The sequence below is a fragment of the Tupaia chinensis genome, unplaced genomic scaffold (assembly GCF_000334495.1).
Source record: "Tupaia chinensis unplaced genomic scaffold, TupChi_1.0 Scaffold000541_1, whole genome shotgun sequence".
NCBI classification, from domain to species: domain Eukaryota; kingdom Metazoa; phylum Chordata; class Mammalia; order Scandentia; family Tupaiidae; genus Tupaia; species Tupaia belangeri.
In genome coordinates this window covers 1,365,104-1,384,098 of record NW_006160054.1, presented here as the reverse complement: position 1 = coordinate 1,384,098, position 18,995 = coordinate 1,365,104, and the positions used below count along the sequence as shown (strand labels likewise).

At 41.4% G+C, this 18,995-nt stretch overlaps 1 protein-coding gene across 1 annotated transcript; it reads right to left on the bottom strand.

The window, feature by feature from the left end:
• Positions 1 to 422: 422 nt before the first annotated feature.
• ISOC1 (isochorismatase domain containing 1) lies at positions 423 to 18,995 on the bottom strand (the record flags this gene model as incomplete). The annotated part of the gene is given in 5 exon segments (XM_014591198.2): positions 423 to 1,366; positions 5,755 to 5,871; positions 7,830 to 8,033; positions 8,138 to 8,257; positions 18,762 to 18,995. Coding segments are annotated over 5 exon segments (822 nt in total), but the record flags the coding sequence as incomplete, so codon positions are not given.

Below are 18,995 nucleotides of genomic sequence, written 5' to 3'. Positions count from 1 at the left end.
CACCACCAGCAGGCCCCAAATCATTTTTCTGTGAAAATTCCTGTGAGTTAAAAGATCATAAATATTACCGTTTTATTACTATTAAATAAATATTAGACTCCCTGGAAGAGTATAGAACAATTTTGTGAGGGACAAAATAATTTTATTCACTTAATACATGTGCTTTAATTACTTTAATATAAAAGACAGCAATATTTCACATTTCACATATTTTTTTAAAAAGTTGTAAAACCCTCTCATAAGTATTAATGAAAATACATTTACTGAAGGGTCATGATGACCACAAAATTAATACAACCAAATAATTAGTGACATCTTTTGCATTAACGATAATATTTTGAGGGTAGGCAGAGAAAATATAAAACAGAATGTGACATTTTGTAACACATTTACCTAGCTTTTATTCTTGTACTCCATCTTGGGTGTACTGGAAGACACATTCAAGATGCAGTAAAGCTCAAGTCACACTTCAAAGATGGTAAAGAGGCCCTCCACCAATCATATGCAGTTATAAACCACTGCACTTACAAAATTAAAATAACTAATAACCTAATGAGTCTTTTAAGTGAAATTTCAGCTACAACAGAGAACATTAACAGAAGATTAATGATAGTGACCAGAGTAAGAATACCAGTATGACCAAGAAAGATATGTAATTATTCAACTTAACTTGACCAGTTAGATCAACACAACTAGTTCAATACAACGACAACATTGTGAGGGAGATGGGAAACGTGACCCAGAGTACTGTGTTTAATTCACATATAATAATCTTATTTCAGTCAACTTATAAAGTAAAAGCATTGAATCCACCTCAACATTGGAACATACATCTTATAATATAAAAGTCAAATTCAGTATGAGCACATTTTTTCTTTCATGTGCACAATTTAAGAACACTTCACAAGTGTGCACTTTGGAAGTCATGATCAGTGTATACAGTATAGACAAAACAGGCACCTCCATTGTAATTTTTTAAAAATAAATAAAAGCACATTAACAAAAAAAAAAAAAAATAAGGTAAGCAGCACCTGAAGCCTTTGACATTTGTATTATGACTAAATGCTGGTACCCAGATGGTCTAGCCAGTTAAGTTCTACTACGAGGCGCTAAAAGGAGCTGATTTGACTTAACACTTTAATTCTACTAGAGACGAGAGCTTGTCTGGTCTTACAGTCCTGTCACTTGACGGTGAGTGGCATCCAGTCCTCCGAATGTCCTATACTTTGGAGAGCAGACCTGACTCTGGAGCACTTGCCTTTATTAGATTCTGAATTTCCTTGAACTTTGGATGGTCTTTATCAGCCACCAGCTGGAGCAGAACAGCCTCACTCGTGGTCACTATGATCCCAGTTCGGGCAAGACGCTTTCAGGGGCAAAAAAGATAAAGACAAATTAAAACGTGAGCACGGAAATAAACAGTATTTTCAAATACAAAAGTATGGGCCAGCAAGTAGCATGGTGGTTAAGGTGCTGGATTCCCACATGCCTGATTGCGGTTCAGGTCCTGGACCTGGAGGCTTGCCTTCTCACTTTCTCTCTCTCTCTCTCTTGTGCACATGTCCTGTAGCAAATTAAAAAGCAATAATGCTAAATAAAAAGATTAAATAAAAATAATTTAAATAAATAAATAAAGTGCAAAAGCATGCTGGCACATTATAATTCACATCCTTTACTAAAATCGTGCTTCTCAAAGACAGTGATGGGGATAGATTTCAAAACCAGCTGTAACATAAACTCATTCTGATGATTCCAGTATGACTAGAAATGAGTAAAATAAAAACAGGTACCCAATATTATGACCCGTGTATGCCAAGGACAAGAGGGGAAGCAAGGCAAATGACTACAAAACATGAAGAAGAGAGAGCTGGTGGAAACTACACCCTCACCACTACACATCTGGACACTGGTCATTGCTACTATTCCCTAAGCACTAGCAGATTTGTTCATCCACTCAAATGAGGGCTGCTTTTGACTTACTCCTAAATTCATTCAACTCTTTCATTTCTGTTTCGACTACTGAGATTTAAAATGGTGCTTCTGTCTACATTTCCCTGTCTTTATTTTAACTGAGATAATAAATGAGGTTATGATGTCTTAATACTCATGCCTGGTATTCTGGGCATTTAGGAGATAGATAGAGAGAGAGATATACCTTATTAGTTGTGTTATGGATATACCTGTAGCTGCCTAGAGCCCTTCATTAGTAATTTATTATCCAATTTCATATGACTAAAGTTTTTAATTATACTAAAACTACTACAGGAATTAAAATCATCATTTTAAATTTCCTTTTTCTGCCCCCAAACATGTGACATGGAGCACAAGTTGCTCTCATCAGTAAGAGTTTCCTGTCTAGAAATGATTGGTGGTAGAAGGAAAGAGCCTTCCGAGAGCTTTGAAAATGTGCCCCTGGATAAAGGAACCACTGCCATCATAAACTTTTTAGAATCACTAAACAGGAACATAAAATTTAGTGCTGTGTAAAGTTTCACTGACAGGTCAAAGAATGTCCTTGCCCAAAAAGCTCCAATGGAATCATAATAAGTAAGGACTAAGGACAGAGAGCTTGAGGAGGGAGAAGGCAAGAAGGGAAAGGGGAACAGAGGGAGGGACAGGGAAAAAGAACAGAAAGTGGAAGAAAGGGGAGGGAAATTTTTTTTCTAGAACAGAGAACCACTCTCAGGATATATTAATATCTGTTATTAGAAACCCTGGGAAGAAAAAAGGGCAAACTGTTACCTCAAGAAACATCCACTGTAAAACCCAAAGAAGAGAAGGTGGTTAGAGACAACTTTCAGGCAAGGCAAAGACGACTAAATCTGTCTCTTGTCATAAAGAAGGAAGCACTTGAAGAGCCAGGTTGTTCCCGAAGAGTGGAAGTAAATCTCCCTTCAGAAGCCTGTACAACCACAGACTCAATGGTCCCAAGGGCAGACTCATCCTTTCTCTCAAGGATGTGGCAGGGAGAATACACCATAACTTAGAAATCCAGCAAGTGGTATGGTGGTTAAGGGTGCTGGACACTCCAACATGGCCAACCATGGTGCAAGTCCTGGACATGGCGGCTTACTTTCTCGCTCTCTCTCTGGGTTTGTGTGTGTGTGTGTCTCTGGTCAAATTAAAATAAATAAAACTTAAAAAAAAAATAACCTAGTTACCAGAAACCAAAAAACCATAACCTAGTTACCAGAAACCAAGCTTGAACCTCAATGAGCAGTATGGGAAAGGATGTTAGACTGCTGACCATAACCCTCAAAAATTTTGAACAAAACCAGCAGGGAATTAAGTAGGAAGTGGGGAAGCAGCGAGGGTGTGGTGCCCTTTGTTCTTGGACAGACACCATGGGTGAGTTATCACTGAGTGTTTTAAAGACTTCCGGAAATTCCAATTTCCTCCTCCCTGCTTTTTAGACAACTATCTCATCAAAACCCATTAAAAATGTCAAAAGATCCTACACTTGTTTCTAACAGAAAGCAGGGGTTTAATTTAAGACAAGGTACAATCCAGTTGGTTTGACAACGGTACCTAGTGCCCACTCATCCAAGCCTTGCCCTGGCCAGGGCCTCACCAGTAGCCTGGCCTGACTGCCCTCCTGTTTGTTTTTCAGAGGTTTTTGCCTTAGGGTATGTGTGCTGGGGTGGGGAGTGGGGAGCGGGGAAGGGGATACAGAAACAGTGAATGGAAAAGTGAGAAATACTCTGTGGAACCAAGGGACTTTCAATGCTTCAGTGGAAGAGCTTTATTTACACACCCCAACTTGCCAACGAAGGTCTCTGCATAACCTTGCCAGTTTCTCAGTGAGGCAGGAAGGAGAGAAAACTGTTCCCAGGTCTAACGAAGAAATCAGGTGACCTAGAAAAAAGCCAGTCCATCTGCCCCAGTACTCTATCAACCCAGCCTGGTCTATTCTACCCCAGCAGTCCTCAGTGATGCCAAGAGTTGGGCCAGTGACAGGGCAGGCTGGGACACTTGTGTCACAGAAATACATTTTAGAAAGCTAAATAAAACACTCTAGCTGAAAACTAGAGTTTAGGAGAAGGAGGGCTGAGGTTCACAGATCTTCCCACTGTGCCTCCCTGTCCTCCCCCAATGGAAAGGGTGCCTGAGCAGGGACAGAGCAGCTACACGCCCCCACCTTGCCAACACTGGTCCCTGCCCACTTTCTCTCCTGGGATAAAAAGGGGCAATGTATACTCTGGCTGTTTAATGCCCCTGGGCACAAAGCATTAGGCTTCTGAAGTTCTCCCCTTACACCTGCACAACCAGTCCAACTAGGCCAAAGGAAAAGCGAGGATGCCCTGACCCACAAACCTAAAAATGCAGGAAGGAACAATCATGAACGTCTTAGAGAAGGGGGAAAAGACTAAACTCATTAGATTTCCAAATACTAAAAACTCCACAGAAGTACAAGGACAAGGGAGGGTTTTACTACATTATTTTTGCATTTACTATATAATTATTAGTTCAAAGCAATGCCTGACAGATGGTAAGTGCTTTGAAAACATTTACTGAATAAAAGCACAGACAGGCCCTGGCACAGTGAAGTTTCAACAATAACTATAAATCTTATTGGTATAATAATCTTCATAGGCAATGTGGATAGTCTTGGAACCTATCCTAAGTCGTTATGTTCTAAAGGAACAAAGAAGCAGCAGGACTGGCCACACTACTGTTTAAACTTGCAGAGCAAACTCTGGAGAGCACCTGAGGCCAAAGAGAAGGTTTAGCAAGCCGACAGAGAGAGCACTCATAGGCTGGCTGGTGCCCGGGACCCTGGAGGTTCTCAGAGTAATCTGTTATTTCTCACTCTCAGTAAAGTAAAAAAATTCGGCAATTAAATCCACATGTACAGGGCCACCAGATGGCATGGCAGTGAAAATGCTAGACTCCCACATAGCCGACTGTGTGTGGTTCAAGTCCTGGATCGGGTAGCTTGGTTTCTCCCTTTCCCTCTCTCTCTTTTTCTCTCTGTGGTGAGCACATGTGCCCTGTGGCAATTAAAAATAATGATAAATAAAATTAAATACTTCTTTAAAAAAAATAAATCTCCATGCACACTCTAAAATTATTACAGCATTAGAATTAAATATGAGAAAGAGAGAGAGAGAGATTCACAATATGGAGAGAATGTTTCCCAGGATAGTGTGCTAGTTTGCTTCTTTACAGTCTTGGAATAGAAAATGCTTGAGAGAGACAACAGTAAAGCAATGCTGACAAAGAATCATTTACTCCCTAATGCACTAGGACACTGTGACACTCTAGTGCCAGAGAGCCACGCAACACAGTATGTGGGTAGAGTCCAAGGTTAGGAAGCACTTCCTAGTCCAACATACTAGAGTCAGAGGAAATTTAATATAAGGTCAAACAGGCTTAGGTCCAGTCTACCCCTGTGTTTGGCCACATCTTAGCTAGGTAAAACTCATATAAATTAATTTTTAATTTGCAAATCTTTATAAACAGTTCAGGTTAAGACTTCTCAAAATCTCTTTGGGTCCATGTGTAAAACAAGTGCAGAGTTATGACGAAAAACCTAACAGAGCTTTCGGCATCACTGGAAATCTAGGTCCCGGGAGAAGAGAAGATTATTAGAAAGAAGATGTTGGAGAGGCCTTCTGTGCAAGGTCAAGGCGAGGAGTTTGATACTGTCAGAGGTAAAATTTCACTACTCAGTATTCATTGCTAGTTATTCAGAACTCTTCTAATTTACTTGGGAAACTTGAGAAATGATTCCTTTTCAAGCAACACGATTACCTCAAGGGCAAACATCCTGTCCATCATGCTTCTTGATGAAGTGGCGTCAGCAACTATATGAACCTCGATACCACGGCCAACCAGCTCCAGGGCTGTTTGCTGGATGCACACGTGAGTCTGGTAGAAGGTAAAAAGCCGTATGTAATAACACAGCCAACGGAAACTATTTTTAACATGTACAGCAACGTGACAAAGCAGAAAGGGCACCAGAAACCTAACAACCTCATTCTGTATCCGGTTTTGCCTCTAATTAGCGAGACTGAGTCTTGAGCCAAAAACACCATCTCTAGCTTTGGTTTATCCATTTGTCAAATCAGGAAGAGGACTGCCTCAGTGTTTCTGATGCTATGCACCTTGAACATATTCTTGGAGCTCTGTAAGAATTTGTTTCAGACTTCCCTGCGTGTCAGAGGCATGACCTTCATGGAGCTCACGACTACTATTCAGTTTCAGTGCCACTTACAACTGGGTTTATTTCTGTAGTCATACCAAGTGCTCAACACAAAAAAATGAGACTGCATTAATGTAGACTGAGAAAGACTGTGGGAAAACCAAGTCATGACAGGCACACCACAGTGAAGGTAGGCCAAGTTAAAAATAACCATGGCACAGGCAAAAGCTATGCTGCTCACATCACTAGCAAATATACTACACTGATTCCACCTTGGTAAGTACTAACCAGTAAGAGTCCACTAGCAGATACCATAGAATAAAAATATACCTCAACATTAGGTGGATTACATATACCACCAATGAACGTAGATGTCAATATTGCCATAATGTCAACTTTATCTTTACATGGCAAGATAGCTTTGGAGAATTATCAACTGACACTGCATTAAAAGTAGCACTAGTGGGGTCCAGCAGGTGGTGTGGTGGTTAAGGGCGCTGGGCTCCCACATGGCCAACCACAGTCCTTGGAATTCCAGACCTGCAGCTTGCTTTCTCACTTTCCCACTCTCTCTCTCTCACTCTGTCTCTCTCTGGTGAAATTAAAAATAAATACGTACATACATACATAAAGTTAAATAATTTTTTTAAAAAGAAATTAGCACTGGGGAGCTGCTCAAAGATAATTTTGATTAAGTATGAGGTTAAATCATGATGAACAAAAGGCAGTCACGATGTTTGGTTGGCATAGTTATATGACAGGCTTCCTCTACACTGTCATTATTAAACTCGAGGTACAGAAATATTCAATATATATCTGACACTGTATCTTTCTACTAAGAAGGCTGGATCCCACATGGCCAACTACACAGTTTAAGTCTTGGAGCCTGCATTTTGAAAACTCACCTGGAGCATGTGTATGTATGTCCAAACTAAAAAAAGGAGAAATAGAGGAGAAGGGATTGTGGTGTGACTATCCCCCATCGGGTGGTGCTTTCTCATTTTCCCTCTTTCTCTCATTTTCTGTCTGTCTCCAGTGAGCACATACTCCCTCTAGCAAAAATTCAAAATAAAACAAAAACTCCTATCAAAACACATAGGCCTTGGGGCCAGCAGATGGCGTAATGGCTACATCGCTGGACTCCCATGGAGTCGACCATGGTTGGAGTCCTGAACCCAATCACGGTTCGAGTCACAGACCCGGTGGCCTCAAACTCACAAAAATCACATGTGCATGCATGCCCAAGATCCTGAGAGGAAAATGGAGAAGGAGGGATTGCACCATGGATATCACCAGGGGGTGATTTCTCACATTCTGTCTGTCTGTCTCTCCAGCAAGCACATGCGGCCTATAGCAAAGTAATGGTTAACAGTACTGCTCTAGGTCAATCTGCTTCCATCCCATACTAGCTATCAGACCCTGGGCAACGTACATAATGACTGTATTTTAGTTTCCTCGTCTGTAACAAGGAGAACTGAATACTTAGCTTACACAATTGTGAGGGTTTTATGAGTTAATAGCTATAAAGTGTTTAGATAAGTGCTGTTCAAATAGTGAATACTTAATAAGCAGCTGCTAATTTTCACCAGTATGGCCACCTACCTGCCATTCTATATGCAAAATTACATTCCAGAAATACCATTTTCTATACATGAGATACATGCATACAATAACAGGTACTTACCTCTACTCCAAATAATACAACACTTCTGACTCCAGGAATCTCTGCTAATGCTGCTTCTACCTCTGGTAACACCATTGAAAATTTGGTCTTTGGAAGTACCAGTTTCACACCTGTTAGGTCGATTTCTTGAACAGTGCTTCCAAGACCTTTAGGGTACTGTTCTGTTACAATAACTGGAATTCCTAAAATACGGGCCCCTTGCAACTGAAAAAAATAACCAAAAACAAAAACAATTAGTGATGTGCATATGTGTATACATATGAATGTTTATCAGGCATAAGCAAATTGTAACAAATAAACAAACATACCAGTCTCTGTCCCACACTAATAATATCCCCAAAATACTTGATGGCTGGCCTGAATCTTTCCTGCATATCACAGCAGAAAAACACAGTGCTTGAGGGTGTAAGATTTCCCAGGGTAGTGAGCTGAGGAAAAAAGAAAAAAGAATGAACTTGTTATACAATAGCATTTATTTTCAATGGAAGTCAATAAAGAAAGAAAAGATTCCTATTGTTAGGCCCAGTAAGTCAATTTCTATATCTACTATCCAAAAGAAATGAACTGAATTTGAGAGGGAAAAAAGTTATCTACAAAGATGCTTCTGAATTGTTTTTAATAGTGAAAATTTGAAGTAAATTAAGAATGAATAATATAAAAATAGTTTAACAAAATTTAACATATTTATATGACAAAGTATCTTTTGACCGCTTTGAAAAAAATACATATGAATCTATGTTTTCAAAGAATTATATCATCTAGGGATAAATGCCCATAATGTTAATTTTAAAAAGCTGGTGGCATGAAGGTTAAGGCAGCTGGGTCCCACAGGGCTGACTGTGAAGTCCAACTCCCAGACCTGATGGCTTGAAAAATGCATCTTCCCAAGAGGAGAAAAGAGGTGAAGAGACTGCAGAGTGGCCATCCCCGAGGGAGGAGGGGTGCTTTACTCACATTTTCTATTTCTCTCTCTCTCTCTTTGTGGTGAGCATATGTATTTCATAGAAAATTAAACAATAATAATAATAAAAGCGCAGTTTAATTTATTTCAATAGGGTAAAAAGTTGCATTAAAAAGTAGAAGCGGGGACCAGCAGATTGCATAATGATTACATCGCTGGATTCCCACATGGCAGACAACAGTTCAAGTCCTGGACCTGGCAACTTCAAACTCATGCTGGGCACATGTACATGCATGCCCAAAAACCCAAGAGGAGGTTGGAGGAAAAGGGACTGCAGGGTGGCCATCCCCTCTGGGGGAGTGATTTCTTACTTTTCTTACTTTCTGTCTCTGTCTCTCTGGTGAACGCACATGCCCGACAGAGGGAAAAAAACAACAACGACAAAAAAAACCAACAAAAAAAAAACCTCTAAAAAAATAAGTAGAAGCAAATATATAAAATATTTGCAAGTGGCTAAGTAGCTACAATATTAGGGATGTTGGTCATTTTTTTTCTTTATACCTTTCTTCTATCTTCCAAATGTTATTTAAACATATTTTTGAATGCTATTCAAAAATGTTACTTTCATAACCAGAAAAATGTTACAATAGTAAAAAACTTAAAACTGATGAAGGTACTGGTTACAATATAAAAAGTAAAATTTTAAATAATCTGTGACAGAGATTATGAGACACAAACTTTTAAAATTAAAAATCAAAAACAAACAAAAAGAAATAAATCCTGAGCAAAACCAGAATTGTAATTATCCTCAAGATAGAAATATTATAACGCTATTCTCAAAAATGACTTTTAGGGTTCACAAAAAATGCAATGAAATGATGCAAGTATATCTTCACTATTAAGTGAACTGCCCAGTAATTCAAGAGGAACAGACCGAAGTTTGACATTGGCATTTTTAAAGTTTATTTACTTATTTTCTCCATGAAAGAGAGAGAGATGGAGAGAGAGAGGAAAAAAAAAAAAAAAAAAAACCACCCTCAGACCCTCAGAGAGTCTTCACATTGTGATCCACCCCCAGCCTCAGCCAGCAGAGATCCCAGGTGCACACACACTTTGCAAGTACAGGGAGTCCCAAGACATGATTCTGGGACCTTCCCATGTAGATACAGTTGCATGACCACCACACCACTCTGGCCCCAACACAGAAATTCTTAAACATACTCATTACAATCAAGAAAGTCAATGAATTAAGATGAAAACGCATTGGGCATTAGATTACCAACCTCCGCATTAATTGCTGTAGTTGGTCTACTCTTAACAATTTGGGCTCAATACAGATCTACCAAATAGCAAAAGTCACTGCTGAGTACACAGATTTAATCTCATTGACTTTTACAAATTCATGGTATTTTCTTCCTCCCTTCCAGAATTAGGAAAGCTCTGTAAAGGATACACCTAGTTCTGAGTGAACCAACACCACTAATCTTACTAGCCACTCCTCCCTGTTTCGCTCTCCCTGAACAACTCATTTCTGTGGGAGTCTGTGTGCCCTCTGCATGGTGGGAACTTCACCACCAACACCAGACCGACCCTCCCTCCGCATGTGGCAGACTCTCAGGAAACAACTACTACACGAGTTTAATGAATCATTAAAATACATTTTTAATCTTCAGTGTTAGGACTATTTTAATGGCTTTGAACTTTATGTTATCTATGTCCTTGTCTGGGAGACGACAGCACTTCAACTGTCCTCTGACTGACTCTGCAGATGTGTGCTAATTCTGCGGGAGCAGTCCAACGCCAAGTTCATGCTAGAATGTGAGTGCCATCTGTAATGCTAACACTGCATTCAAGGCTTTCCAACTTTGCCAATAAAGTATGTTTCAAATAAATATTTAAGCCTCTCTCTCTCTCTCTAGAGGTTTTCACCTTAGGGTACATGTGCTTGCCTGAGAGAGAGAGACGGAGATAGAGTGAAAGTGAGAAATCACTCCCCCTCCCCAGAGAGATGATCATGCTTCAGTCTGAGTCAGCCATGTGGGAATCCCATGATGTAACTGCTACGCCATCTGCTGGCCCCTATTCAAGCATCTCAAAATCTAGCTTTGGTTGTTTCCTTAATGCAAGTATTGTCTCTATTTTGAGCATTTTCAAAAGCCATGTGCAGGATCTATATACAAAGATGCTCCCCAACTTTCAATGGGGTTAGACATCCACATAAATCCAGCATACGCTGAAAATATTTAGCCGAAGCCAGCTGTTTTACAGACATGATGGGATTCAAAAACATAATATCCAAAAAGCACTGCGACACAGTACACCTCGTGTGGCTTACGGTCATGACAGTGTGGCTGTCTAGCAGCCGTGCCCACTGCCACGGCCCAGCATGGTGGGAGAGTATTGCACTGCATATTGCCAGACGATTACCAGCCAAGATATCTGACCAGTACTGCTCCAAACCACAATCAAAGTCACTGAAAATAATGAAAGTCTCAGGAATTGTCATAGCCCAGAGAAGCCAAAGAAGACATGACAGTTTAGTGCAACTGGGACTGTAAATTGGATCTTAGAGCAGAAAAGAGGATATTAGGGAAAAGTAGGGAAATCCAAAAATGTGGAATTTAGTTAATAGTAATGTACTAATTTTAGTTCCTTGGTAGTGACAAATGTACCACAGGAATGTAAGATATTAAGCATAGGGGAATAGAGAAATTTTCTGCACTACCTTTACAACTTGGTTGTTAAGTCTAAAACTATCCTAAAGTTAAAGGTTATTTAATTTTTTAAAAATTGCCTCCCTACGATGCTATGATAGCCAGAGAAAGATGCCACTTTATGAATAACCTCTATAGCTTAATAAAACAGAAAGGAGATTTGGAGCCTACCAAACACAGTCCAGAAAAACTTTTATCATGTCCCATCAATCCTTTCCACTCTACTCCAAATCCACATGAATTCTAACAGGCAGTGAAAATAATACAATTTTCTATAATTCAGAAATTTTACCTCATGAATTTCTCTTAAAGCGAAATCTTTAGACAACTAAAAAATATTGCCAACAATCAAATATTTACATATTACTACTGTAAGACAACCAATCCTGCCACAGCAAATTAGAAGTGGACTTGATCAGATACCATCATGAGTAAAAGTGTAGAATTAGAGATCAATGCATATTCAAGAAACACAAATTAAATATAAAAATAGATATGCAGCTTTACATATCTATGTCTACATTCCTATAAGTACACATACATAAAGACATATATCAATACTGCATATATGTTTAAATATAAAAAGCTGGTCCTAGCCAATGGTTTCCTTAAGCAAGTGTTTAAGAAATCAAATTAAAGTATAAATTTTTGTCCACTTCTGTTTTTGTTTTTGCCATAGGGCACGTGTACTCGCCAGAGAGACAAAGAGAGGATAAGTGAGAAATCAACCCCCAAGGGGGTTGGCCACACTGCATTCCCTTCTCCATTTTCCTCTCGGGATTCCTGGGTGAGCATGCACATGCACCATGTGTGATTTCTCAAGCTGCCCGGTTGTGGACTCAGACCACTGTTGGTCATGTGAGAATCCAGCATTGTAACCACCGAGTTACCTGCTGGCTAAAATGTGATGGTAGATTCATATTCAAAAGACTTCATTCCCACATCCCATTATTTACTAATCACGACAGTGTATCCTTCATTACCACATGCGCTCTGGCCATTTTCCCACAATGACTGTTACATCTGTAAGGACTCTGCCCTGCCCTTGCTCATGTCTTTGGCCACACAGGACAGGTACATATAAGCTGCCTAGCTTAGTGATGTTTCATGCACCAGTAATATTCTCTCAATAAAAATGCATGGTGAGTGTTAACTGTTGCGTTGTGTCCCCCCAAATTCCTATGTTGACATCCTAGCCCCCAGTTCCTCAGGAAATGACCTCAACTGGAAATAGGGTCATTGCAGGTATCATTATTTAGATCAGGTCATACAGAAGAAGGGGTGTCCATCCGATATGACTGGTGTCTGCATAAAATGGGGAAATTTGGACACAGAAATAGAAATAGAAATGCATACTGGGAGAATGCCGTCTGAAAAAATGAAGGTTGAGACTAGGGTGATAGGTCCAAAAGCCAAGGGATGCTACGGACTGCCAGCAAACTACCGGAAACAAGGAGAGACCAGTGGGGACCAAGTCTACCTCACCATCCTCAGAGAAATCAACGCTATGTCTTGATCTTACACTTCGAGTCTCCGCACCGCACAAGTTTTGCTGTTTAAGCCACCCTATAGTACTTTATTATGACAGCCCCTGTAGAACATTGCTACCAGGCTGAGTGATCTGTATATACTTAGGAATGATTAGCTTGGAACTGCCTATGAAATGTTTTCAAAAATTTCGTGTCTATTTAGAGTCACAAAAGTACCAAGATTTCCTTGGGAGAGCATCTGGAAGGGAATTTGGAACACAATTACTTCATTCCAAAGCGTTTCCAAGGAAATTCTATTAACACAGTAAGGCCTTACTCCAATAGAACTCACTTAAAACAGAGTTATAGGCCCAGCGGAGGTGGCATGCACACTAAGTCCCTAGGCTCCACAGACTAAACCCACAGAGGCGGCCTGGGTTCAATTCGGGGTCTCTGCTAAAGGCCAGGTGCAGTGGCATGCACCTGTAATCCAAGCAATTCGGGGAGGCTGACGTGAGAGGATGGTGACAGTGAGACCCTGTCCTAAAAACCAAAGTTAAACAGAGATCTCTGATGTGACTCTCATTACAAGGATTCCTTACACAGCACAGGCAGGTAAGCATTACCATGGACGTACAAATCTCAATTTCGTCCATTTCAATTATGTCAACTTAGGTAAATGATTAAGATCTCCAGATGCAGTTTCCTTATCTGTAATATGGCAAGAAAAACAGTATCTATCTCACAGGGCTATTTCAAGGATTTGGTGACGCTCATGTAATCAATCAATACATGTTATTAGGTTTTTGTGATGTCTCTCATATATGAAAATCAATATGCTAAAGTTCAACCTATGTTAAAAACATTTACTGTCAACAAGGTTAACTATTAAGATCCCTTTAGAAATCTGTAAATATATATATATACACACATATATATGTGTGTGTGTGTGTGTATATATGTTAATTATACCTTATATATATATTAATTATATATTATATAATTAATTTATATATATAATTAATATATATTATATAAATATAAAATACTGAAATTCTATAACTTGGTATGTTAACATAGTCTGCAGAATTAGGAAAGCAGAATTCCAGATGTCACCAGAAGACTTATTATTACATGATTTGTTCCTGGCAAAACAGATTTGGGGCTTTTCAATTTAGGATGCAAGAGAATATTTTGCTGTTACTTTTACAACATATTCACCTACTGTGAATGCCAAGGCCACGGCGGCCGTCACATGACAACTCTAGCTCGTCAGTTAAAGTATGACCTTCTAACTCCCCAAGGGAGACCAGCTGTCTCCAGCCACCTCCGAGCTGAGGACTGAGGGATTTCTTAAGACTGGGCCTCAGACTGGGGTGAAGTTGAAGTTGGACACGGCCCAGGAACACAGTGACCTTTGAATCTACATTAGGATTCCCCTTGACTGCCTAAATGAAAGAAAAAAATTTCCAAATGCAGAGCATAGCTCCCACTCTCAAACACGGTTTATTAATAGGTAGCCTCTAATGTATTCGCAAGGAGCAAGAAGTACACAGTGCTTTGGGTATTAATCTGGAATGCTAAAATTTTTAAAGTGACAAACACACACCCATCAAATCAGTGGGTGGTTCCTGGCCACAACCTCAGGGTCCAGCTCTCTCCTCTCAGTCTCCCTGACAGCACACCCATCCTCACGAAACCTTGTCCCTGTTTCTCTACTCAAGATTTTTGAGTATTTGCTTGTCTAGGCTCTTCCTGGCTTGCTCTCCTGGCAAAGACCCTGTAATCAAAAAATCACCACGCTCAAAACTAGCAAGCCAAAGGTGCACAGAATCCTTTCCCCCTTCTTGACACGCCCTCCTTCTGTCCCTTCTCACTACAAATTCTAAGTTCTCATCCAGCTATAAAATACCCATGTCATTGTTTAAAATAATAATAGTGGAGAGAATAGCAGTTGGCTGTGTCACTAGACTCCCATGTAGTTAACTGAGGTTTGAGTCCCGGACCCAGTGACTTAAACTCATGCCGGGCGCACTTGCATGCGTGCCCAGGATTCCAAGAGGAGAATGGAGGAGAAGACACTGTGGCATGGCCATCCTCCTGGGGAGTGATTTCTCTCTCTCTCTCTCTCTTTCTGGCAAGCACACACACCCTTAGCGAAAACCTCTCCAGTACTAATAATAATAAAAGTAGAAAACTTCCTAGAAAATGAAAGCTGGAGCTAATTACCTTCCCAACTAACCATCTCAAGAAAAGGTCAAAATAACCTTCTCAGGAAAGCCCATATTTTCTTCTTAGAAAAGCTGCCGAAGTCTTCCCTCCTGTGCACAGAAGCAAACCCCCCTCAGTGTAGTCCTTTGCAGGTCCATTTTCCCCTCTCTTCTATTTAGGCTCTGTCTTTCTGATCACAAGCTGGAAAACGTACAGGGGGGGGGGAACAGCAGGTGGCATGGTGGTTAAGGTGCTCGACATTCCCACATGGCCGACCAGAGTTCAAGTCCTGAATCCAGTGGCTTGCTTTCTCACTTCTCTCACTCTCACCCTCTGTCTCTCTCTGGTCAAATTTTAAAAATGAGCGAATGAATAAATAAAATTAAATAATTATTTTTAAAAAATGTACTGGGGATGATGTGATATCAAATTTTCAGTGTTTCCAGCATTAAATGTTTTCATGAGTTAAAATTTGGAAATACATTTTGAAAAATTAAAACCAGTAAGTCACTAAAATGACCTAAATTCCCATTATATAGTTCCTTCATTTACATTCTTTTCCATGCCTCAAAATTAATCAGACTTCACACACTTAGCCAAGCTGCAGACACATAAACCATGCATCAAACATGAGCTATGTCTTCAGCTACCTGAGCTGTCAGCAGGCTCAGGCACTTTGACAGAACACGTCTTTAAGAAAAGCAGACACTAAGTTACCACACCTAGTACTGGCAGTGGGTGTCAGAGACCAGAGCTCACAGGACTGAGAGCCAGCCACCAGGTGCAGTGAGGCACAAGCAACTTCTGCGTTTCACAAGGTCACTCCCTAGCCACAGCAGCCAGAAGCAGCATGCAGGCAAACTCACACCCCTACGCAAATCAGGAGTACATTCTAGAATAATACTATGTGAGTCAGAGCCACAGAGGCTCCGGGGTCTAAGCTGGAAAAATAACATATCACACCATTACAGCAACGGATTACATGTGGCCGAACTTGTGTTCTTTGTCCCTGCCTCAGAGGACAAAGAGCCTACCATCCCCAGGGGCATAGTTTCCCTCATGGGCCACCTCGAGTCTTCCCAAGTGACAAGCATTGATTCTTAAGCATAGAGACAAATGAACAAACAGAAGCTCAAGTCTGTGGCTGATTTTCCAGACTGCTCAATATTCTCAGCAAGCATGAAAAGAAAACAGGAATGCTAGAAGTGACTTACACAGGCTTTGCAAGCTGGGCCAGAGCCATGGAACCGTGGGCATTTCCTGACGAGGACTCCCTACCTCTGCAATGCTCTGCTCTTCCGTGAAATGAGAGGTTGATTCTTAGGTAAGGACCAAGACTTGAAAGCAGGTTTGTACCCACTGTGTGTCAGGCACTTAAAGCTGCCAGTCACATGGTTGAGGGATGAACTCTCTGGTTTCCTGTAGCCATAAAACAGCCAGCTGGGATCCAAAACATGTATGGTATAGTACAGTATAATAGCCATTAAAAAAGTTTGTTTCCTTTCTCCTCTGAGAGGATACTACAGAAATTGATGTAGGGGAAGTGTGTGTTTGTGAGTGAAAGGATCCTTGTATAGACAAATAGATATCCAAAGGCATATACAATGTATGTTGAATATCTGTGCATAATATATTATCTACTTCTAAGCTGGGAGAGGCACTTGGCTGAAAAAGTCAATGTATTATGATTATGACATAATATAAAAGAAAAATATTTTAAAATACTTAAAAAATATGCAGCATATAAAATTAAAAAGTAACTAATGTTTAAAATTTCTAGGTTACTGAGAAAAAAATGTTTTAAAAAGGTTATCCTTAGTAATGCCAATGGAACAGGGGACTGGTCCTATTATAATTATTATTTCAAACATCCCTACAAAAAAGTAACTATATGCACTCTCCTATACCAAGCAAAATAGTTCAAAAGCCACAAATGATTGGAATTATAAAGTGGCTTTTGAAAATGGGCACGACATTTCCGTCATATACATTTACATGATTAATTTCAAGAATGTTTAGATGAAAAGAGCTGTCAGAACAAGGCCTGGACATTTTTAAAATACAGAAATCTTCTCTTGGGGAAAGAGGGAAAACACACACACAAACACACACACACACACACACACACTTTACAGGAGTTGGGGGGGGGCAGCTGGTTTGGCGCAGCTTTGTCTTGGGAGAGAATCCTCTCTCCCTCCCCAACAGAACAGGAATGATCAGGTAAAAAGGCTGCATCTCCCCTCTAGCTCCAGACCTCCGGGGTAATTGGATTCTGGCCTTTATAAATAGATTTGTCAGTGGTGCATCCAATACTTGGGGTACTTTGGCAGCAGTAGCCTAAACAGACCACAGGAAGGCTGCAGAGGTGTCAACCACGAAAAAGGCATAAGACTGGGGGGTCTTAGACACTGAAGAGCTGCAATTCTCCATCTAGGCAGCAGGGCAAACCCTGGGGTATCAGGTGAACCTTCAGGCTCTCCAGGGGAGGACAGTGGGATCTTACAGACCTTGTCATCTGAACACAGGAACTATACCCAGGTTAAAGTACCTGCTCTGGCTTCTTTGCATGCATAATGGAGTGAGTGAGAGGACACCACCAATTCACCTGCTGACTACAGCTTAAAATCAAACACAAACTAAGGAATAATCCTCAGAAAACGACATTTAAATATTAAAACCCCAAATCTTACATTACGGTTTGATCTTTCCAAGACACATCTTTATCGGTTTGTCAGATAAAGAAAAAACATCGACGATTTCCTACCTAAAGTATACCTTCGGTTCTTTCCTTTCACAAACACAAATCCTCCAATGACGCCCCTGATCGTAAAAAGAAGAAAGGAGATGGACCTGCGTATCATCAGAGCACGGCTTTGAAAAGAAAATGAAAATAAAACGCTATTAAGTAATCCTCTGGCAAAACAACTTTCTCAGCCAGCAGGAGCAGGAACTCAGGATCCGCCCAGCTTGAGTATTGATGAGACTATTAGAGTCCGGGAGGGAGCCCAGTGACTTTTTCAATGGAGGCGATGCAGATGTAATAATCAGTTCACGCTTCACTAGGAGGAGGTTAAGCAGTGGTTATTTCACTCCGGTTTAGGGGACGCTTAAGAGACTAGGGACGAGGAGGGGGTAAAGGGTCTGGCTTGCTAAAGTTTGCGTTTCTGCAAGAGGTTAACAAAACTCCGGAGAACAAACCCTAAAGCCGATACTCCCCATCTCTTTTCCTGGTTCTGAACCACCTAACACCCCCTAAATAAAAACAGAGCCACTGCTGCAAAGCCCTTTGGTTACGCAGGAGGCTGGGACCCGCTCTTGGCACAGGAAACAGATGCGGACGCCTGAGGACCACACACGTGGGGGCGTTGGCAGGCGCCGCGGTCAGCCCCGGGGCCCACGCCCCCGCCTGGGCCGGGGACAGCTGGGGATCGTCACCTTCGGACCGGCGCATTCTCGGATCAGGGCCGGAAGCTCAGCTCGTGATAGCGGTGCGGCCCTTCCACTCCCGCCAGGCAGGGCAGGCGCCCAGGCGGCTCGGGGCACCTGAGGAGCGCGGCGAGGGCGGGGACGCCGACCGCACGGGAACCACCGCGGAGCGGAGGGGCGGCCAGGCGCGCGGCCCTTCCGCAGGACCCACCTGGATCTGCAGCGGCACGAGGCGCACTTTGCAGCGCTCGCTCACCGAGAAGCCCTTGGGCAGGTCCACGTACTGGCCCCACTCCTCGGCGAAGAGCTGCACCACGAATTTGCGGTGCATGTCGATCTGGTCGCCGTACAGGTTGAGGAACTTCTGGATGAGCAGCTCGTAGCCCGCGCCGTGCGGCACCGACGAGGGCCGCGCGAACACGGAGAAGCAGAAGAGCACCGGGAC